The 18,959-nt window shown below is 37.3% G+C and overlaps 1 protein-coding gene across 14 annotated transcripts in view; it reads left to right on the forward strand.

The window, feature by feature from the left end:
• The window catches only part of MAGI2 (membrane associated guanylate kinase, WW and PDZ domain containing 2), a 1,471,158-nt gene that overhangs the window by 911,966 nt on the left and 540,233 nt on the right, over positions 1–18,959 (forward strand). For all 14 annotated transcript variants that reach the window (XM_061413833.1, XM_061413837.1, XM_061413836.1 and 11 more), the window contains one exon: positions 18,506–18,721. In XM_061413833.1, coding sequence (XP_061269817.1) covers positions 18,506–18,721 — 216 coding nt within the window. The remainder of the gene's footprint in view (positions 1–18,505; positions 18,722–18,959) is intronic.

Below are 18,959 nucleotides of genomic sequence, written 5' to 3' on the forward strand. Positions count from 1 at the left end.
CTTTTCTTCTTGCAGCTTCTAATCCATTCTACTTGCCTGGTAGTCTGCTTCAAAATAATCTGTCTTTCACAACCTTCCTGTCACATTTTGAAAGTTAACCTAAAGCTTTAACAAAACCTTTTAGGCTCCATGTAATCTCTAACCTCAGGACCAACCCCTTCACTTTGTTGTTGGTACCAAGCACACTGATCTTTTAATTCTTCTAAGGAACTGTTCTTCCTCAAGAGCCAGGGCTTTTGCAAATGTATTCCTTTGGCCTAGAATGCTTTTCTTGTACATCTTGAACCTATACCAGGTTCTACTCACCTTTCTAATTTCAATTTAGACATCAATACCATGGGAAGCTAGCCTTTCACTAACTCTACCCCTGTCCCCACTGTCAGAAGCAAGAAATGACTAGTCTACTCTGGTTATCAGTCTGGAAAAGAAGACCCTACTACTGTAGTAAATAGAGTGTGGGAAGAGAAGTTATTCATTACATTAAACCTGCCATCAAATATACCTTCAGTTAGTTTCATTTCATCAAAAGTGAAACTTTAATTTTCAAACCACATAGCCCTTGAGTTACTGGAATGGTTGAAGTATTTTATAGACTGTGTCATGAGTTAAATTGAGAAAGGGGAAACTTATCTAGCTAACTAGTTAGCAGAATTTTACAGTTAGCTTTTATAGGCAACTAAATTTGTTTGGGAGAAGAACACACATATAAACACACACATATTCTCATATATATCAACTTCCATATAGCTCAGTTATTTAACCTTAAGAAGAGTCTTTGAGACAAGTTTCAGAAACCATAAAGACATTTTATTTCTCATAGTTATAAAAGTCACATGCATTTCTTAAAAATCTGTATTGGCCTGGAAATATTTTGGCCTGGATAGTGGGAGGCGGGACTGGGTTTTTAACCATATCCCTTTTTTTTTTTTTTCCTTAACAAGCCTAACCTCAACTCAGTACTCAGAACACCACTACTTGACATTTGTAGCTATTGTCAGTTTCTACTTTTGTGTTTGTGTGGTTATTTGACTAGTATCTGTCTCCTCAGTAGAAGGTGAACTCAAAGAGGACTTGCTTGCATTTTTCATCATTGTGCCTTTAGATAATTTGTGCCTGGCACATAGCAGGCTCTTAGTAAATATTTGCTGAATAAATGACAGAATTCAGCTTATGAGAGTCTCAAATCCCTGGTGACCCTTGAAGAGTTTTCCTAACTGAACCTCTTGTCCCTCAGTGTCTGTTATGGCCCTAGACCTTTGGATTGACTCTCACCCTCACCTATGCCCACTCCTATCCTTTATGGATGCCATTACCTGCTACCAGTAATTGACTACTTACTGAGTTTTATTGTTTTCATAAGAACTAGAAGAGGAATTGAAACATTATGCAATCTAAACCTTATAATTTTTACATCATGTGTGCTTGCTAACTTGCTTCAGGCATGTTCGACTCTTTGTGACCCAACAGACTGCAGCCTGCCAAGCTCCTCTGTCCACGGGATTCTCCAGGCAAGAAAACTGGAGTGGGTTGCCATGCCCTTCTGCAGGGGATATTCTTGACCAAGGGGTCAAACCCAGGTCTCCGGTACTGTAGGCAGATTCTTTACCATCAAGGCCGCCAGGCTAGCCCTTTGACATCATAAATCAGTGTAAAAATGATAACTGGGATGCCTTCTTTTTTATACCTTCATCAAGATATACCTTCATCAAAATCTGTGGATTTTACACTTGTAAAGTTTCTCATTTCAAACCAGCCACATTTCAAGTCCTCAACAGCTAGATGTAACAAATAGCTGCCATATTGGGTAGTATAGCTTAGTACGTTATCAGCTCTTAAGTGATGACAGATGAGCACACATGCATGATTTTGTGCAGAATGTCACTCAGGAATAATATTGGAACTTTATGAAAAGGCACATTCCAGTCTTCATCTCCATCCTACTCTTCTCATCTTTTTCCTTTTTCAACCTTTTCCTCCAGTTCTCTCTTACTCTCTTCCTCTTGCTTCTTATTTTTCTTCTTACTTTCCATTTTTTTCTGCACATTTCTCCCTCTACTTTTCCTTCATTAATGCAAGAATTTCTTTGCAATAAACTTTTGTTTCTGATACTTTCGAATTTACTACGCAATGATAAGGACAATGTGAAAGGCAAATTTATAATGTAAAAATTTGAGGCTTGTGGAAGTTTTACCTCAATAAAAAATACATCTTAAAAGAATTAGTGGTTGATTTCTGGAGTTTATTAACTGCCAATAGTTCTGACATAATTATCTTTGTCACAGGTTGATATTCATAGATAGTAGATATGTTGATTCAGGAAAAAAAAATATGCATTATTCAAGACTTGTTATAATTACACAAAGCCTCATAGTTAAATGTCAGCAGTTCTTATTTTCTTTGGTCTTTTAGGTTGATCATTGTTTCCCTGGCTTATAAGTTGGTTCTACTTAAGTCTAAATTGTTGCTTACTTTATAGTTTAACAGCTAGGATTTACACTTGTCTCTCACAAATCACAATGAAAATTTTGACTTTTTTCCTATGTTTTTATTTAATTTTTTAAATTACTTTTAAAAGTCATAAATTTTTAAAGTATCACATGAACTAAAATATAAAGTTGAAGTAATTCATGTATGGCCTTCCACAAAGTAATCACAGTTCACATCCTGTCGGGGATATACTTAAGGGCTTTCTAATACTTAAGGGCATGAATTCAAGTGAAAGTTGCCGAGGACCAGCCCCGGCTGATCCAGGGTATTCGAAGGGGAGATGGCGTCGGCGACTATTTATATGCTAATTAGAGATATAGAGAACAATAGAATGAGGATAGCTCAGTAGGAAAATTCAGTGGAGAAAAGAAGCTGAGTAGCTTGGTTTACGCGGGAGACCAATAAAACTTCAAGACAAGAAGTTTGCACCACTTACGTAGGCCGCAGGCGCCCTCTCGAATAGCGGAAGGTGTCTCACCCTAGACACCTTCTCGAGTGGGTCTTAGAAGCCCAGGCATGATTAGTAAGCATGGTGGGTTCCGCGCTCCAGATGGAGACTCAGCTGGAAGTTAAAAGGAAGAATGACATGGGGAGACCAAGCGTTGGTGAGCAAGGCCCATAGCTTTATTTTTAACAGGGGCTTTTATACCCTAAGTTACACATAGAGGATAATAGGGGATGCAAAGTCAGCAGTCTTTGATTCTTATCAAAAACCAAGGTTTCTTTCCTGCAAATGTATCGTATACAAATGGTTTAGGTGATTTACATCATCTTCTGGCCAGAAGGCCTACTAACATTTTATGACTCTTGACAAGGACTTATCAACAAAGACTTACTTTCTCTAAGAGTAATTATTTCAAGGTTTAGCACCATCTTGCAAAGATAAAATTGCATTCCTATAGGGCGGATGTGTAATGGGTTTACAACAAAGAAAGAATTTATTACCTTAAGGGTCTAAAGTTACTAACACCAAGGCCACTACTTATTTTTTCTATATACCAACTGTTAATTGATACACATTCAAGGATACAATTCAGGGGATGTGAAAACTTGGCAACAAGCATTGACTCATCAATGAAATCCTTTACTAGTTTATTCTGACAGTTTTTAACTCTCTGAGAGGCTCTAAGCTATTTGAATATCTTAAGCTTCCCATGCCTCTCGAGGCTGGGAGACTGTAAACAATCGTATGCATAGCTGCAGGAGTCCGGGTAAACTTGTCAGGCGAGTTAGAGAGCCATCAGAGGGGTTTGGATTTAAACACTCCTAATTGCCCAGGAACTTTATTAATTGGAGCTGTAAGTTAACTCTTTGACACAGAGAGAGAGAGATGGTGGTAGGGGACAGCCCCCAGTAAAGTCAGAGGTGAGAGCACAAAGCAATAAAGTAGGCAGACTCTGGTTTTTGGGGGGAAAATGCTTGAGAATATCCGGGGGGACTCCTGAGGCTCGATCCCGCCTTTGCGTATGCCGAGCCTCCTTCCTCATGACCTTTGTCACGAGTGGAATGCCTCACCGGCTCCCCGCAGAAAGTCTTGGAACAAAAATAGAAATACTCTATAACTACAACCATTTTCCCAGAAGGGAATGTGCAAAGAAATATGAAGAGAGAGTAATATGACAGTTCTCCACATTTGTGTCAAGAAAGCAAAAGAGTCCAGGCCTTCAAGTAATTGAAATTGTTGGCTAAAATTTATTGCCATTCTCTCCTCATTGTCTCAGGGCTTTCTGATATGATGATGTTGTTTTTCACTCGCTCAGGCCTGTCTCACTCTTTGCCACCCCATGGACTGCAGCCTGCCAGGCTTCCCTGTCCATCACCATTTCCCAGAGCTTGTTCAAACTCATGTCCATTGAGTCGGTGATGCCATCCAACCATCTCATCCTCTGTCATCCTCTTCTCCTCCTGCCTTCAATCTTTCCCAGCATCAGGGTCTTTTTCAGTGAGTCAGTTCTTTGCATCAGGTGGCCAAACTATTGGAGTTTCAGCTTCAACATCAGTCCTTACAGTGGATATTCAGGGTTGATTTACTTTAGAATTGACTGGTTTGACCTTCTAGTAGTCCAAGGAGAAGTCAAGAGTCTTCTCCAACACCACAGTTCATAAGCATTAATTCTTCAGTGCTGAGCCTTCTTTCCAACTCTCACATCCATACATGACTATGGGGGAAAAAAATCATGTCTTTTACTAGATAGACCATTGTCAGCAAAGTAATGTCTCTGCTTTTGAATACACTATCTAGGTTTGTCAGGGCTTTTCTTCCAAGGAACAAGCATCTTATCATTTCGTGGCTGTAGTCACCATCTGCAGTGATTTTGGAGCCGAGGAAAATCAAGTCTGTCACTGTTTACATTGTTTCCCCATCTATTTGCCATGAGGTGATGGGACTGGATGCCATGATCTTAGTTTTTTGAAAATTGAGTTTTAAGCCACCTTTTCCACTCTTTCACCTTCACAAGAGGCTCTTTAGTTTCTCTTTGCTTTCTGCCATAAGGTTAGTATCACCTGCATATATGAGGTTATTGATATTTCTCCCCTGCCATCTTGCTTCCAGCTTGTGCTTCATCCAGCCCGGCATTTCTCATGATGTACTCTGCATATAAGTTAAATAAGCAGGGTGTCTATATACAGCCTTGATGTACTCCTTTCCCAATTTTGAAGCAATCCATTGTTCCATGTTCTATTCTAACTGTTGACTCTTGACCTGCATAGAGGTTTCTCAGGTGACAGGTAAGGTGGACTCGTATTCCCATCCCTTGAAAAAATTTCCACATTTTGTTGTGATCCACACAGTCAAAGGCTTTAGTGGATGTAGTCAATGAAGCAGAAGTAGATGCTTTTCTGGAATTCCCTTACTTTGTCTATGATCCAACAGATATTGGCATTTTGATCTCTGTTTCCTCTGCCTTTTCTAAATCCAGCTTAAACATCTGGAAGTTCTCGGTTTATATACTGTTGAAGCCTAGCCTGGAGAATTTGATAGTCTCATGCCTAATCCAAGGTCTTTTAGGAAGTCAGTCGTAGAACCTTGATTAGGATCCAGATCCTCTGACTATGTGCTGCAGTCTTTCACATGCATGCTTGGAATAATCCAGCAAACAAAATTCCCAAGTAGAAGTTAAATTTTTCTTCTTTCTGTTAGCATCTAAAAATTAGATATTTTGGCAGATTTCTTAAGTCATTAGCCAATAATCAAATTATAGTTAATCAGAATTTCCCTAGATATCATACTTGCAAGACAGTAAGAAAAGAAAGTCTTATAGGTCTCCTAATTTCTTGGTAACTTCATGCTATCACAGCTAATAGCACCATTGAGAGAAGGAAGTTGTATGAGAAGCTATAAATGCTGTGTAAGAAAATTAATACTGTCCTTGAATGATTCAGTTTCCTTTATCAATTTTTGAAGAAGTAAATTTAATCAAGATGACTATCACAGAAATCCACTGAGCTTTTTGCAAACATTCATTTAAAAACTCATCAAAATTTCACTTCCACTTATTTACTGAACCATGAAGGGACTGTCTGTCTCTTAAGGACCAAGCTCACTAGACACTCAAAAACTTAAACATTAATTGCATTAGTAACAAAGTTGCAAATGGTTTCTGTTTAAAAAAAGAAGCATGTGAATTTGGTACTAACTGGAATTATAATACAAATTATTTTTTTCTCAGTGCTGTTTTCCAAAAATCTTCATATTGATCTTTCCTTATGTTCCCCAAGGATCATCATATTTATTTTACCAGGTGCCCTGACTACCCAAGAGAATATCTGCATTTGAGAGTACCAAAAACTAAGTTCTTCTGAAATTTATGTGAGTGAGAGTCACTCAGTCGTGTCCAACTCTTTGCGACCCCATGGACTATACAGTCCATGGAATTCTCCAGGCCAGAATACTGGAGCAGGTAGCCTTTCCCTTCTCTAGGGCATCTTCCCAGCCTAGGGATCAAACCCAGGTCTCACGTGTTGCATATGGATTCTTTACCAGCTGAGCCACCAGGAAAGCCCAAAATATATGTTACACCCCTGAAATGACCAAATCTAACAATCAACTTTTTGGATTAGGATTAAAAGTTGTTAATATTCAAGATACATTAAGCCAATTTTTGGTGTTGGCATTAAGTTTGAATTAGTTTATCAGAGTGGTGATCCAGTCACTTAGCATAACTAAAGAAAATTAGAAATGGGACACATATACTGTATAGAAGAAAAAGAAAACTGAAATTATTATGAGCACGGGGTGTGAAAGAGGAGTCTCATGAGAGAAGTATGAGGCAGTGGATTCTGAGTACTATGGAGTATGTTACCAGAGATAACAAGAGGAAGAAAAACGAATATGAGTAATCTGTTTTTACACCATCACCATGAACCAACAATTTCTCTGTGATTTGTGACTAAAAAGGATTCTTCAGCCTTAAGATGGGCTCCACACACAAGTCCATATTTATATTATTCACTTGAAACATTTTTTTCTTTTTTTTACTTTCTAACTTATAAGTTGATAATAAAGTCAGAAGTAAAATTTTCAGGTTAAGTCAAGATAAAGTGATAAAATGAATGATTAGGAAGCAAGATGGATGAGAGTTGTTAAGAAATGTACATCTGTTGGGTGCTTAATAATATTTTCATGAATTCAGTACAGCAAAGCAGTAAGCAAAAGAAACCTCACTGACACAGTGTTACCTGAAGTGGTCAGTGTATTCTGGTGTTTTACTCAATTCTCTCATTCATTTAAAGAAGAGATTTTCACTTTATTGTTTCTGAGAAGAATGAGTCAGATGATGACCTGAGTGTTATTTGATAAAATAAGGCTGTACTGTTCAGTATAGTAGTCACTAGGCACACATGGATATTCAGCACTGAAAATTGGGCTTGTCTGAATCAAAATGCACTTTTAAGTGTAAACTATCCATTGAGTTTTGAAGACTTAGTAAGAAAAAAGGTAAAAATAGTGCATCCATAACTTTTAGTATTATATTACATTGAAAATATTATATTTTGTATATGTGGCTAAAGTCAGATATATCATTACAATAACTCTCACCTTCTCCCCTTTTCAGTGTCACTAATTAGAAAATTTTAAATGACATATGACTTGTGTATTTGTGACTGATATAACATTTTTACAAGACAGAACTGCTCTAAGAAATTTAATATTATTTAAATGTGATATGTTTATGCATTGGGTTTGTAAGTTTTTTTATGTTAGTATCATTATAAATGTTCAAATGCTTTACTTTGAAAGCAAACATATATTTGACATTGAAAAATCAAATGTAACTTCCTTCTGTTCTCTTAAGGATTTCTTTGCATGATTTCTTTATATATTTTATTTGGCACAGGCGGGAAATGTTCAGAATACTTCAGCGTAATGCTTGAATGAAGAATCGCTAAAGTAAAGGATATCTAGTTTTCTTTAAAGAAGGACACGACGTACACTAACCAGTCGATATAGTTCAGTTTAGCAAAGATTTGTTCTATGTCTCTAAATATTGGCTAACACAAATAAATGGAAATTTGGCCCAAATGACCACAAGGAACTCAATGAGAACTTGAAAACAAGTTTCAGACAATGTTAGATTAAACCACCTACTCAATTTCTGGAGAGTATTGATGAACAACTAAAGACAGTGATATCCAGAATGCATGTGGATCCTATTATCTAACCAGCATTCATTAATTTCAAATATACTTGAAATTCTTAGGTGAGGATTGTGGCAGAATAATTCAGTTTTGCCTGTGGAAAAAAACATAATTTTTCACGTTGTCTACACAATTGTCCACATTTTGAAAGTCATATTCAACAATGAATTTTCAAATAATTCAGTAATTTATTGTTTAGTAATTTAATGCAGATATCAGTGATCATTTTAAATTTTTTTTTTGTATTTCTGTCACATGTGAGATAAATGCTTTTCACCACAAGAGAAAAATATATCTTCTTTTAAGGTCAGAGCATCTTTTTGCATTTTGGTTTCAAGCTACTAACTATATATGACGTGCTGAAGAAATGATGCCTTCTACGGGAAGATCAAATTTAAGTATCAGACCTGCTTGCAAAAATAACTTCAAAAATCAGTTGACAGAAGCATTCTGCCATGAGACTTTGAGTGTTATTTTCTGCTAGGAAGTATAATTTTAAAACAATGTTTTCTATGGTACATTTACTAACTTTGCTTTATATTTACAGAATTTCTATTTTACTAACTGTAGGCATATGACTGTGATTCTTGCCATGGCAAGACCATCTTATGATAATTTTTGGTACTAATTTTCAGTCATTTACTATCCCATATGTAACATGTTGAACATGTCTTGAAGTTTGAATTAGAATCCTTTGATGACTTATTTGTTTCTGTTAATACAAATTTAAACCTCTGATGTGATAAAAATAGTTATTTACTTATAATCTGTCATGTTTTATAGCGCAGTTAAGTGTGCAGGGACCTAGAACTCTGTTCTCTCCATTTAATGTCGGAGTTATTTTATGCAGGTGCCATTAGGATGCCAAGTATCAAAACTCCTCACTCCATTTATAAAACTGTAAAAAACAAGTGATTAGACTGTCAGCCTCTTAAATTTTGCCATTATTCTTTCCAACACAAGCTCTCTGGGGATCTCAGTGATAGACTGTGTTGTATGCATACCCTGAAGTGTCTGTAGGCAGTCATCTCTCTTCCACCAAATAATTATCCAAAATGAATTCTTTCTGGGTACCGAAATGGGAATAAAAGCACTGAGAATATAGGGGAGAAATGAGGGTCAAGACCTTAATCTGTGAGTTATCTTGATGACAAGAATATTACCTTTCAAAAGTCCATCTCCACTTGGGTGCTGTGTGGAATGATAGATGGTTATTTAGTGTAAAATCTACACATGTTATTATCATACACCCAAAGGACTGAACCCACAGAGCCAACATCTGCGTCTACTACTTAAAAAGACAAATGAACTAAAAAACAAATCATATGTTTCTATCATGAAAACTGATCTTGTTTAAAGGGAAAAAATGTTGGGAACAAGTAAAAACATTTCAAAGTATCTCAGCACTTTCACATTTCACATTTCGTCATACCCCAAATTAGTTTTTAGTGTCTTTCCTACTTCTCATCATAACTTATAAGCAAGTTCTTATTAGAACTTATAAGCAAAAAGAATATGGTGCATCTTAGAAAATACTATTCTATTACCTATTACCCTTCAACAAAGACTATAGATACAAAAAAATATTAAGAACAGTTTATAATTTTGTATTCCTTTTTTTCCTCTGGCCTCACCATTAAAATCAGTATCTGAGGTGGGGGGAGGCGGGGGCAGAACCTGAGAAGGATCAGAAGAAAGACAAAATGCTATTTAGAAAATTTAGACTTTTTTAAAACATTATTTGTTCTAACAAGCTAGAGAAAGCAAAGGAGTAATTCTGTGATGGTCTTCAAGTATAATACACAAAAAGTCATTTGAAAAGCTCATTTTATCTCTTCTGGATGGCTTAGGAAGGGTCTGTCTAAAAGTGGTTAATGGATTAGACTTTCCAAGTATTTTCTAGGAAGGTTAATTTATAGCACTGTAATCTATTTTCATCCACTTGCAAGAAATTAAGTATAACAGTGTTCGGTGTAAATGGTCATTTATTAAATATTTTTATTATTAAACAGATTATTGACGTTATAGACTATTCTTTTTATTCATATTTCTGGGAAGCTTTCTTCATATTTTTTTAAATATATATTTATTTTTGGCTGTGCTGGGTCTACGTTGCTTCATGGACTTTTCTTTGGTTCTGGCGAATGGAGACTACTCTCTAGTTCTGGTACACATGCTTCTCATTGCAGTGATTTCTCCTGTTGTAGTTGTGGGCATGCAGGCCTCAGCAGTTGTGGCACACGGGCTCAGTAGGTGCAGCTCCCAGGCTCTAGAGCACAGGCTCAGTAATTGTGGCACACAAGCATATTTTCTCCACATGTGGGATCCTCCCAGGTCAGGGATCAAACCCGTGTGTCCTCCATTGGCAGGCAGATTCTTCATGACTGAGCCACCAGGGAAGCTCATTTCGTATTTATAATGTAAGAAATGACTGTATTCACCCTGTTTCACTTTTTCATAGCTATGCTGTTGTTTAGTCGCTAAGTCATGTGTGATTCTTTTGCGACCCAATGGACTATAGCCTACCAAGCTCCTCTGTCCATGGGATTTCCCAGTCAAGAATACTAGAGTAGGTTGCCATTTCCTTCTTCAGGGAGTGTTCCTGACCCAGGGATTGAACTTGGAGAAGAAAATGATAACCCACTCTAGTATTTTTGCCTGGGAAATACCATGGATAGAGGAGCCTGGCAGACTGCTGTTCATGGGGTTGCAAAAGATTCAGACATGGCTGAGCAACTAAACAACAAAACAAAGTGATTGAAACCACATCTTCTGCATTGGTAGATGGATTCTTTACCACTGAGCCATCAGGGAAGCCCTTTGATTATCTATACCTTTATGAAAAAAAAAAAAAGCCATTCTTTTAAGTACTTTAAAAGCTGATGTATAAATCAAGTTTCTTAATAATTGCCTCTTTTATTTTCCAAACATTGATTCAAAATTAAACTTTCTTAATATATAGATTATCCTAATTATGATAGAATTATGTGAACAATGATATGTATCATTTCCATTTTGTCATCATTTTTAACAACTAAGTTAGTGAAACTTTGTGTTAAATTAACATGAAACTGCTAATGAATACATCATTCATTACAAATACAGTCAGTAAAAAGTGGGCTGGAAAGCCTATAATCCCTACCCCATGCCCCCCAAACACACACACACACACACACACACACACACACACTCACACTCACACTCACACTCACACTCACACTCAATTTTAAAAGAAAGGAGGGAAAAAAATCACCTAAAATGTCCCTGCTTCATGATTTTGGTAGCAATCACTGATTTCTCTTTTGAAAGTGATATTTTTCTGTTCATTGGTTGTGACTTTGAGTGAAGTCCTAGAGGACTGTATCAAATTGCTCTGTACTTTTATTTATTTATCTTTCTCTCTCTCTCTCTGTCTGTCTCTCGGGAGGCATTATAGTATTTTGAAAAGAAATGCAGTTCCTCAATCAAATGGATATAGTTTTTCCACTTGCTTCATGTATAATATTGGAAATAGTTTAATTTTTTTAGAGCCTCTATTTTCCTTTAACTGCAGAGGCAGGATAACTTCATTCTAATCCCTATCAGATACAAGAGCTCAGAAGTAAAATGCCCTTTCAATGTCCAGCTCACTAAATTGCTATGATGATAATCATAGCACAGGTTATTATAGTTGCTTTTGTGGCTGTGGTCATCTTACAGCCCCACAGTTCCACTTCAGCTAAATTTCACTTTAAGGATATGAAGAGCCAGCCAGATTAGGGGACACAGGATTCAAAGTCATTTTATCTCACTGTGATCTGTGCTGTTAAACATACATACAGGTACTTCATGCTTAATGGGACAGTTTTTCCAAATTATATTTTAAAATAGTTTTGATGTTTATTTGTTTTCTGAAAACATGCTGTTGTGTTACCTACATGGCACATTTATCCTTAGTATATTGGTTTGTATATATTTAAACACCAGGATTATTTCAGTAATTAAGCTACCTGACCATTTGGCTGAATTTCAGCTTCTTTTAGGAATTTCCTGTTTCTTTTTTTTTTTTTTTTAATTTTATTTTATTTTTAAACTTTACATAATTGTATTAGTTTTGCCAAATATCAAAATGAATCCGCCACAGGTATACATGTGTCTTTGTTCTGTGTATTTGGTTTAAGCAATAGCCTATTTTCTAGGAATTGCATTTCTCAAATGTAGTAACTACATGCATTATTTCTATGCCTCTTTTAAATTGCTATTATTGCTAATAAAGATAATCTTAATGTCTTAATTAATATTTTATATTCTTTTGCATCTAAAATTTAAAGTATTAATTTCATAAACCAAATTGTAGGAAAAAATACTGCTATATGATTTATAATCACATTACACGTCAATAGATGCAATTACTTATGAATATAAATTCAACATAATCTGTTAATAATTATTTTTAGCCTGAGCTATGTGACTGAACTCACACATGCATTTATTTCTAATTAATAAAAGGTTCTTTTTCTACCTCACAGAGATTTAAGCCATAAAAGACAAATTGGAAAAAAAGTCACTGAAGTGCGATTCATTTTTCTTAGTACTTGTTGTTATTCAGTCATTCATTCATGTCCAACTCCTTGAGACCGCATGGACTGCAGCATGCCAGGCTTCCCTGTCCTTCACTATCTCCCTGAATTTACTCAACTCATGTCCATTGAGTCAATGATGCCATCCAACAATTTCATCCTCTGTCTTCCCCTTCTCCTCCTGCCTTCAATCTTTCTGAGCATCAGGGTCTTTTCTAATGAGTCAGCTTTTCACATCACGTAGCCAAATTATTAGAACTTTAGACTTCATTTTCACTTTTCACTTTCATGCATTGGAGAAGGAAATGGCAACCCACTCCAGTGTTCTTGCCTGGAGAATCCCAGGAACAGGGGAGCCTGGTGGGCTGCCGTCTCTAGGGTTGCACAGAGTCGGACACGACTGAAGCGACTTAGCAGCAGCAGCAGCTTCAGCATTGGTCCTTTCAATGAATATTCAGGAGTGGTTTCCTTTAGGATGGACTGGTTTGATCTCCTTGCAGTCCAAGGGACTCTTGAGACTCTTTTCCAACACCCCAGTTCAAAAGCATCAATTCTTCCACACCCAGTCTTCTTTGTGTTCCAACTCTTACATCCATACATAACTATTGGAAAAACCATAGCTTTGACTAGATGGACCTTTGTCAGTAATGTAATGTTTCTGCTTTTGAATATACTGTCTAGGTTTGTCGTGGCTTTTCTTCTAAGGAGCAAACATCTTTTAATTTCATGGCTGTAGTGATTTTGGAGCCCCCAAAAATAAAGTCTGTCACTATTTCCATTGTTTCCCCATCTATTTGCCATGAAATGATGGGACTGAATGCTATGATCTTAGTTTTCTGAACGTTGAGTTTTAAGCCAACTTTTTCACTCTTTTTTCACATTCATCAAGAGACTCTTTAGTTTCTGTTTTTTTCTGCCATAAGGGTGGTGTCATCTGCATATCTCAGGTTATTGATATTTCTCCTGGATCTTGATTCCACTGTGCTTCATCCAGCCCAGTATTTCTAGCAATGTACTCTGCATATAAATTAAATAAGCAGGGTGACAGTATATAGCCTTGATGTACTCTTTTCCCAATTTTGAACCAGTCCATTGTTCCATGTCTGGTTCTAACTGTTGCTTCTTCACCTGTATACAGGTTTCACAGGAAGTGGGTAAGTTGGTCTGATATTCCCATCTCTAAGAATTTTCCACAGTTTGTTGTGATCCATACAAAGGCTTTAGCTTAGTCAATGAAGCAGAAGTAGATGTTTTTCTGGAATTGTGTTGCTTTTTCTATGATCCAACGGATGTTGGCAATTTGATCTCTAGTTCCTGTGTGTTTTCTAAATCTAGCTTGTGCACCTGGATGTTCTCAGTTCACGTACTGTTGAAGTCTAGCTTGAAGAGTTTTGAGCATTATCTTGCTAGCCTGTGAAATGGGCGCAATTGTGTGATAGTTTGAACATTTTTTGGCATTGCCCTTCTTTGGGATTGGAATGAAAACTGACCTTTTCCAGTCCTGTATCCACTGCTGAGTTTTCCAAATGTGCTGGCATAGTGAGTGCAGCACTTTCTCAGCATCATCTTTTAGGATTTGAAGTAGCTCAGCTGGAATTCCATCACCTCCACTAGCTTTATTCATAGTGATGCCTCCTAAGGCCAACTTGACTACACACTCCAGGATGTCTGGTGCTAGGTGAATAACCACACCACTGTGTTTATCTATATCATTAAGACCTTTTTCATACAGTTCTGTGTATTCTTGGCATCACTTCTTAATCTCTTGTATTTCTGTTATGTCCTAACTTATTTCTGTCTTTTATTGTGCCCATCTTTGAATGAAATGTTCCCTTGGTATCTCTAATTTTCTTGAAGAGATCTCTAGTCTTTCCCTTTCTACTATTTTCTCTATTTCTTTGCATTGTTCACTTAAGAAGGCTTCTTATCTCTCCTTGCTATTCTTGGGAACTCTGCATTAAGTTGGGTATATTTTTTCCTTCTCCTTTTCCTTTCACTTCTTTCTTCAGCTATTTGTAAGGCCTCCTCAGACAACCATCTTGCCTTGTTACATTTCTTTTTCTTGGGGATGATTTTGGTCACTGCCTCCTGTGCAGTGTTACAAATCTCTATCCATTGTTCTTCAGGCACTCTGTCAGATCTAATCCCTTGAATCTGTCACTTCCACTGTATAATCATAAGAGATTTGATTTAGGTCAACCCCTCAATGGCCTAGTGGCTTTCCCTATTTTCTTCAATTTAAGTCTGAATTTTGCAATAAGGAGTTCATGATCTGAGTCACAGTCAGCTCCAGGTCTTGTTTTTACTGACTATTCAGAGCTTCTCCATCTTTGGCTGCAAAGGATATAATCAGTCTGATTTTAGTATTGACCATCTGGTGATGTCCATGTGTAGAATCGTCTCTTATGTTTTCGGAAGAGGGTGTTTGCTATCTTAGCAAGGCTCTGTTAGCTTTACCCTGCTTTATTTTGTACCCCAAGGCCAAACTTGCATGTTATCCCATTTATCTCTTGGCTTCCTACTTTTGCATTCCACTCCGTTATGATGAAAAGGGCATCTTTTTTTGATGTTTGTTCTAGAAGGCCTTGTGGGTCTGCAAAGAACCGTTCAGCTGAATTCAGCTCTTTTGGCACTAGTGGTTGGGCATAAACTTGGATTACTTGTGGTGCTGAGTGGTTTTCCTTGCAAAGGAACCAAGATCATTGTCATTTTTGAGATTGCACCCAAGTACTGCATTTTGGACTCTTTTTTTTTTTTTTTTTTTACTATGAGGGCTACTCCATTTCTTCTAAGGGATTCTTGCCCACAGTAGTAGATATAATGGTCATCTGAATTATATTCTCCCATTCCTGTCGATTTTAGTTCACTGATTCCTAAAATGTCAATGTCCACTCTGTTTTTTCCCTCGATGTTCACTCTTGCCATCTCTTCTTTGACCACCAATTTACCTTGATTAATGGACCTAACATTTCAGGTACCTATGCAGTATTTTTCTTTACAGTATCAGACTTTACTTTCACCACTACATCCACAACTAGGCATCATATCTACTTTGGCTCAGCCTCTTCATTCTCCCTGGAGCTACTTCTCCACTCTTCCCCAGTAGCATATTAGACACCTAGTGACCTGGGGGGCTCATCTTTCAGTGGTTGCTCAGACAGTAAAGAATCACCTGCAATGCAGGAGAACTGGTTTCAATCCCTGGTTGGGAAGATCCCCTGGAGAAGGGAATGACTACCCACTCCAGTATTCTTTCCTGGAGAATTCCATGGACAGAGGAGCTTGGTGAGGGCTATAGTCCATGGGATCTCAAAAAGTTGATCACAGTTGAGCAACTAACACTTTTACTTTTCTTAAATTCAGTTCAATCACTCAATCATGTCTGACTCTTTGTGACCCCATGGACTGCAGCACGCCAGGCTTCCCTGTCCCTCACCAACTCCTGGAGCCTATGCAAACTCACTTTTCTTAGTACTATATATATTTGGAAGCACTAAAAAGTCAGAACACTGCTTAAAATTATACTGCTTATTGGAACATGCAGGACTATTTACTAATTTACATTATATTTATTACATAATAAGTTAAGTGTTATGATTCTGTGGGAAACACAGCAATATACTAAGAACTCTGCTAGGTCTTTTGGGTGCTGTAATACAGTAATAGTTCATAGACTTCTAGGAACAACTAACAGTTTTTGTTTGCTCAGAATTTGGCGAGTGCATTCAAAGGTCTGATTCATTTGAAATGCTCTAAATCAAATTAGAAAGCAACCTTTAGCAAAATACGTAACATCCACTTTGCAGACTTCTGTTTAAAAGTTCTACATGTTTAAGAACCACTTCATGTGATAATTTTTTTTCTGGTATTGTTCTTACAACTGTGAATATCTGTGAAAATGGGCAACAGTGTCAGTGGCATGGCTGGCCTCCAGAACCATCACTCACTTCATGCCATCCTGAAGTTTACACTGCCGTTAAAATGGGCAGTTTCACAGTTTATGAAGCTCTTCCTCATACATCCTTACTTCATCGTCACAACAACCCAGTTGGGCACATGTAGTGAAGGTTTGTATTTTCTGCCTGTCCACCATCTCAAAGCCCTTCCTGTCTCAGGGAGAACCATGATATACAATGGATGAAAATAGGGCTCTAGACTCCCCCGTGAAATCTAAGGAGGGCAGTCCTCCTCAGCAGCTCAGGGGCTGTCTTGTGCCTGTGATTCAGCCAATGAGATGACCTTTCCTGAACGTTTCCCTGGAAATGAATAAGCTCAGAGCCTCTAAGAAGAGTTTAAGTTCATCCCCACCAGGGTGGCTGCCACTGAGGGTTGAGTCTGAGGTAGTGGGATCTGCTAGGCTTCAGAGTCCAGGGCCAGCACACAAAGCCTGGGTGTCCAGACAGAACTTCTTTGTTTCTGCCCTTTTTCCCCAAGATTTTCCAGTCTCTTCCCTCAAGTAGCCATCTCACATCTTCTCATCCTTATCATTTTTAATTTAACTAGAGTATGTTTTAGTTGTTTGCAGTTCACAATACAAGTGATTTTAACAAGTATTGCCATTCCCAATGTATAGATGAAGAGAGTGAGCCTTACTGAGTTACTTGAATTGTGGTTACATAGAAACTACACATCTAGACCCCGTCACTTCTACTTAAGAATTGTTTCTTTCACACCACACTGTCTTCCCAGTTACCTTCAGTGGCCTCTGCAGGTAGTGAGATGGGTTTTCCTCTCTGTGTCTCCTTGTTTGAGTGCTTAATCCTATTTCCTGTTTTAATGCTTGTCTGCTTACTATCAAATGTGCCTAGACCCTTGAGCATCTGGAAGACAAGGATTGCATTGTAGTCATCATTTTCTCTCAGAGGTATACTGGAGTGCTTGGGTTCATAGTCAATGCTAAATAAAGACTCCAATAAATGAATGAGCAACGGTGTTCATAAACTATTCAATTAATTGAAAACACAATAATGGATTTGAAGTTGATGCTGAAAGTATAACACTGATCTTTTTAAAAAACACCACTATATTTTTTTGCCAATCAAAAAATTAAAGTATTTTTTGGAAAGTAATTTGCCTTGAATATATATGGATATTCACATAGTAAGCTCATATACCATGCCTGCTATTTGCCAGGCTCTTATTACAGAGATACACAGGAATTAGTCTCCTCTTTAACAAGTTTCGCAGGCTGATGAGAGAAACAAATGATTCTGTAGCTGAGATCATGGAACTGTGGGAAAAAGAGCTGTGGTAATCTGAAGAACGATTAGAGCAGCAGGCCCACTGTCAGCAGTCATGGGAACGACTAAAATGGCAGGGAGATGCAGCTCTGGGCAGGATGCTGTGCACATCAAAGACAATAGCCAGAGCCCTTTGAAAGCTGGAGAAAAGCACAGTGTGTTTGTGCCTTTGCAGAATGTTGTGAGATTTGCTTTAAAAAAAAAAGTTACCTATAGTCTTATTCAGAAATAATTATTCTTAAAAAATTTATAAGAAAAACTTGTTATCAAACTTTTGATTAATTTGAAATTGCTGTGTGCCATATCAATAAGTAAGACTATATTTTATTTGGAATTAAGGTAAAATAAAGATAGATCTGTATCTTTCCTTAAGCATTAAAGCCCAATACAAAAGAAGAAACAAATTCATGTATTAAAAACATAAAAGGCTATAAAATGATATATTTGTAGGTATATAATATATATATATTATGTATACAAACTAGGATCCACATTTGTTAATAAAATTTCCATTCTTTACAAATTATGCACATCGGTAGGAGAAATGCTTAACTTCATAATGCTTTTTATTGTTTGCAGACAATTACTACGGTACCCCAAAGCCTCCAGCAGAACCAGCACCATTATTATTAAATGTAACAGACCAGATACTTCCTGGAGCCACTCCAAGCGCTGAAGGAAAACGAAAGAGGAATAAATCAGTGAGCAACATGGAGAAAGCAAGCATAGAGCCTCCTGAGGAGGAAGAGGAAGAGAGGCCTGTGGTCAATGGAAATGGAGTAGTAGTGACACCAGGTTAGTCATTTACGTTTGTCATAGGTTCATCAGTTCTTCTGGAAATAGCTGAATATATATCTGTGTTCAAACATATTGTCAGTAATGCCTAACGCGGCTCCCATCGGGAGCCGCGTTAGGCATTACTGACAATATATATAGTTCATTCATATATATTTTTTCACATTTATTTTCAGGTGTGTATGTATGCATGTGTGTGTGTCTGTGTGTATATGTACATATGTATGTGTATATATAT

The sequence above is a fragment of the Bos javanicus genome, chromosome 4 (genome assembly GCF_032452875.1).
Source record: "Bos javanicus breed banteng chromosome 4, ARS-OSU_banteng_1.0, whole genome shotgun sequence".
Lineage (NCBI taxonomy): Eukaryota > Metazoa > Chordata > Mammalia > Artiodactyla > Bovidae > Bos > Bos javanicus.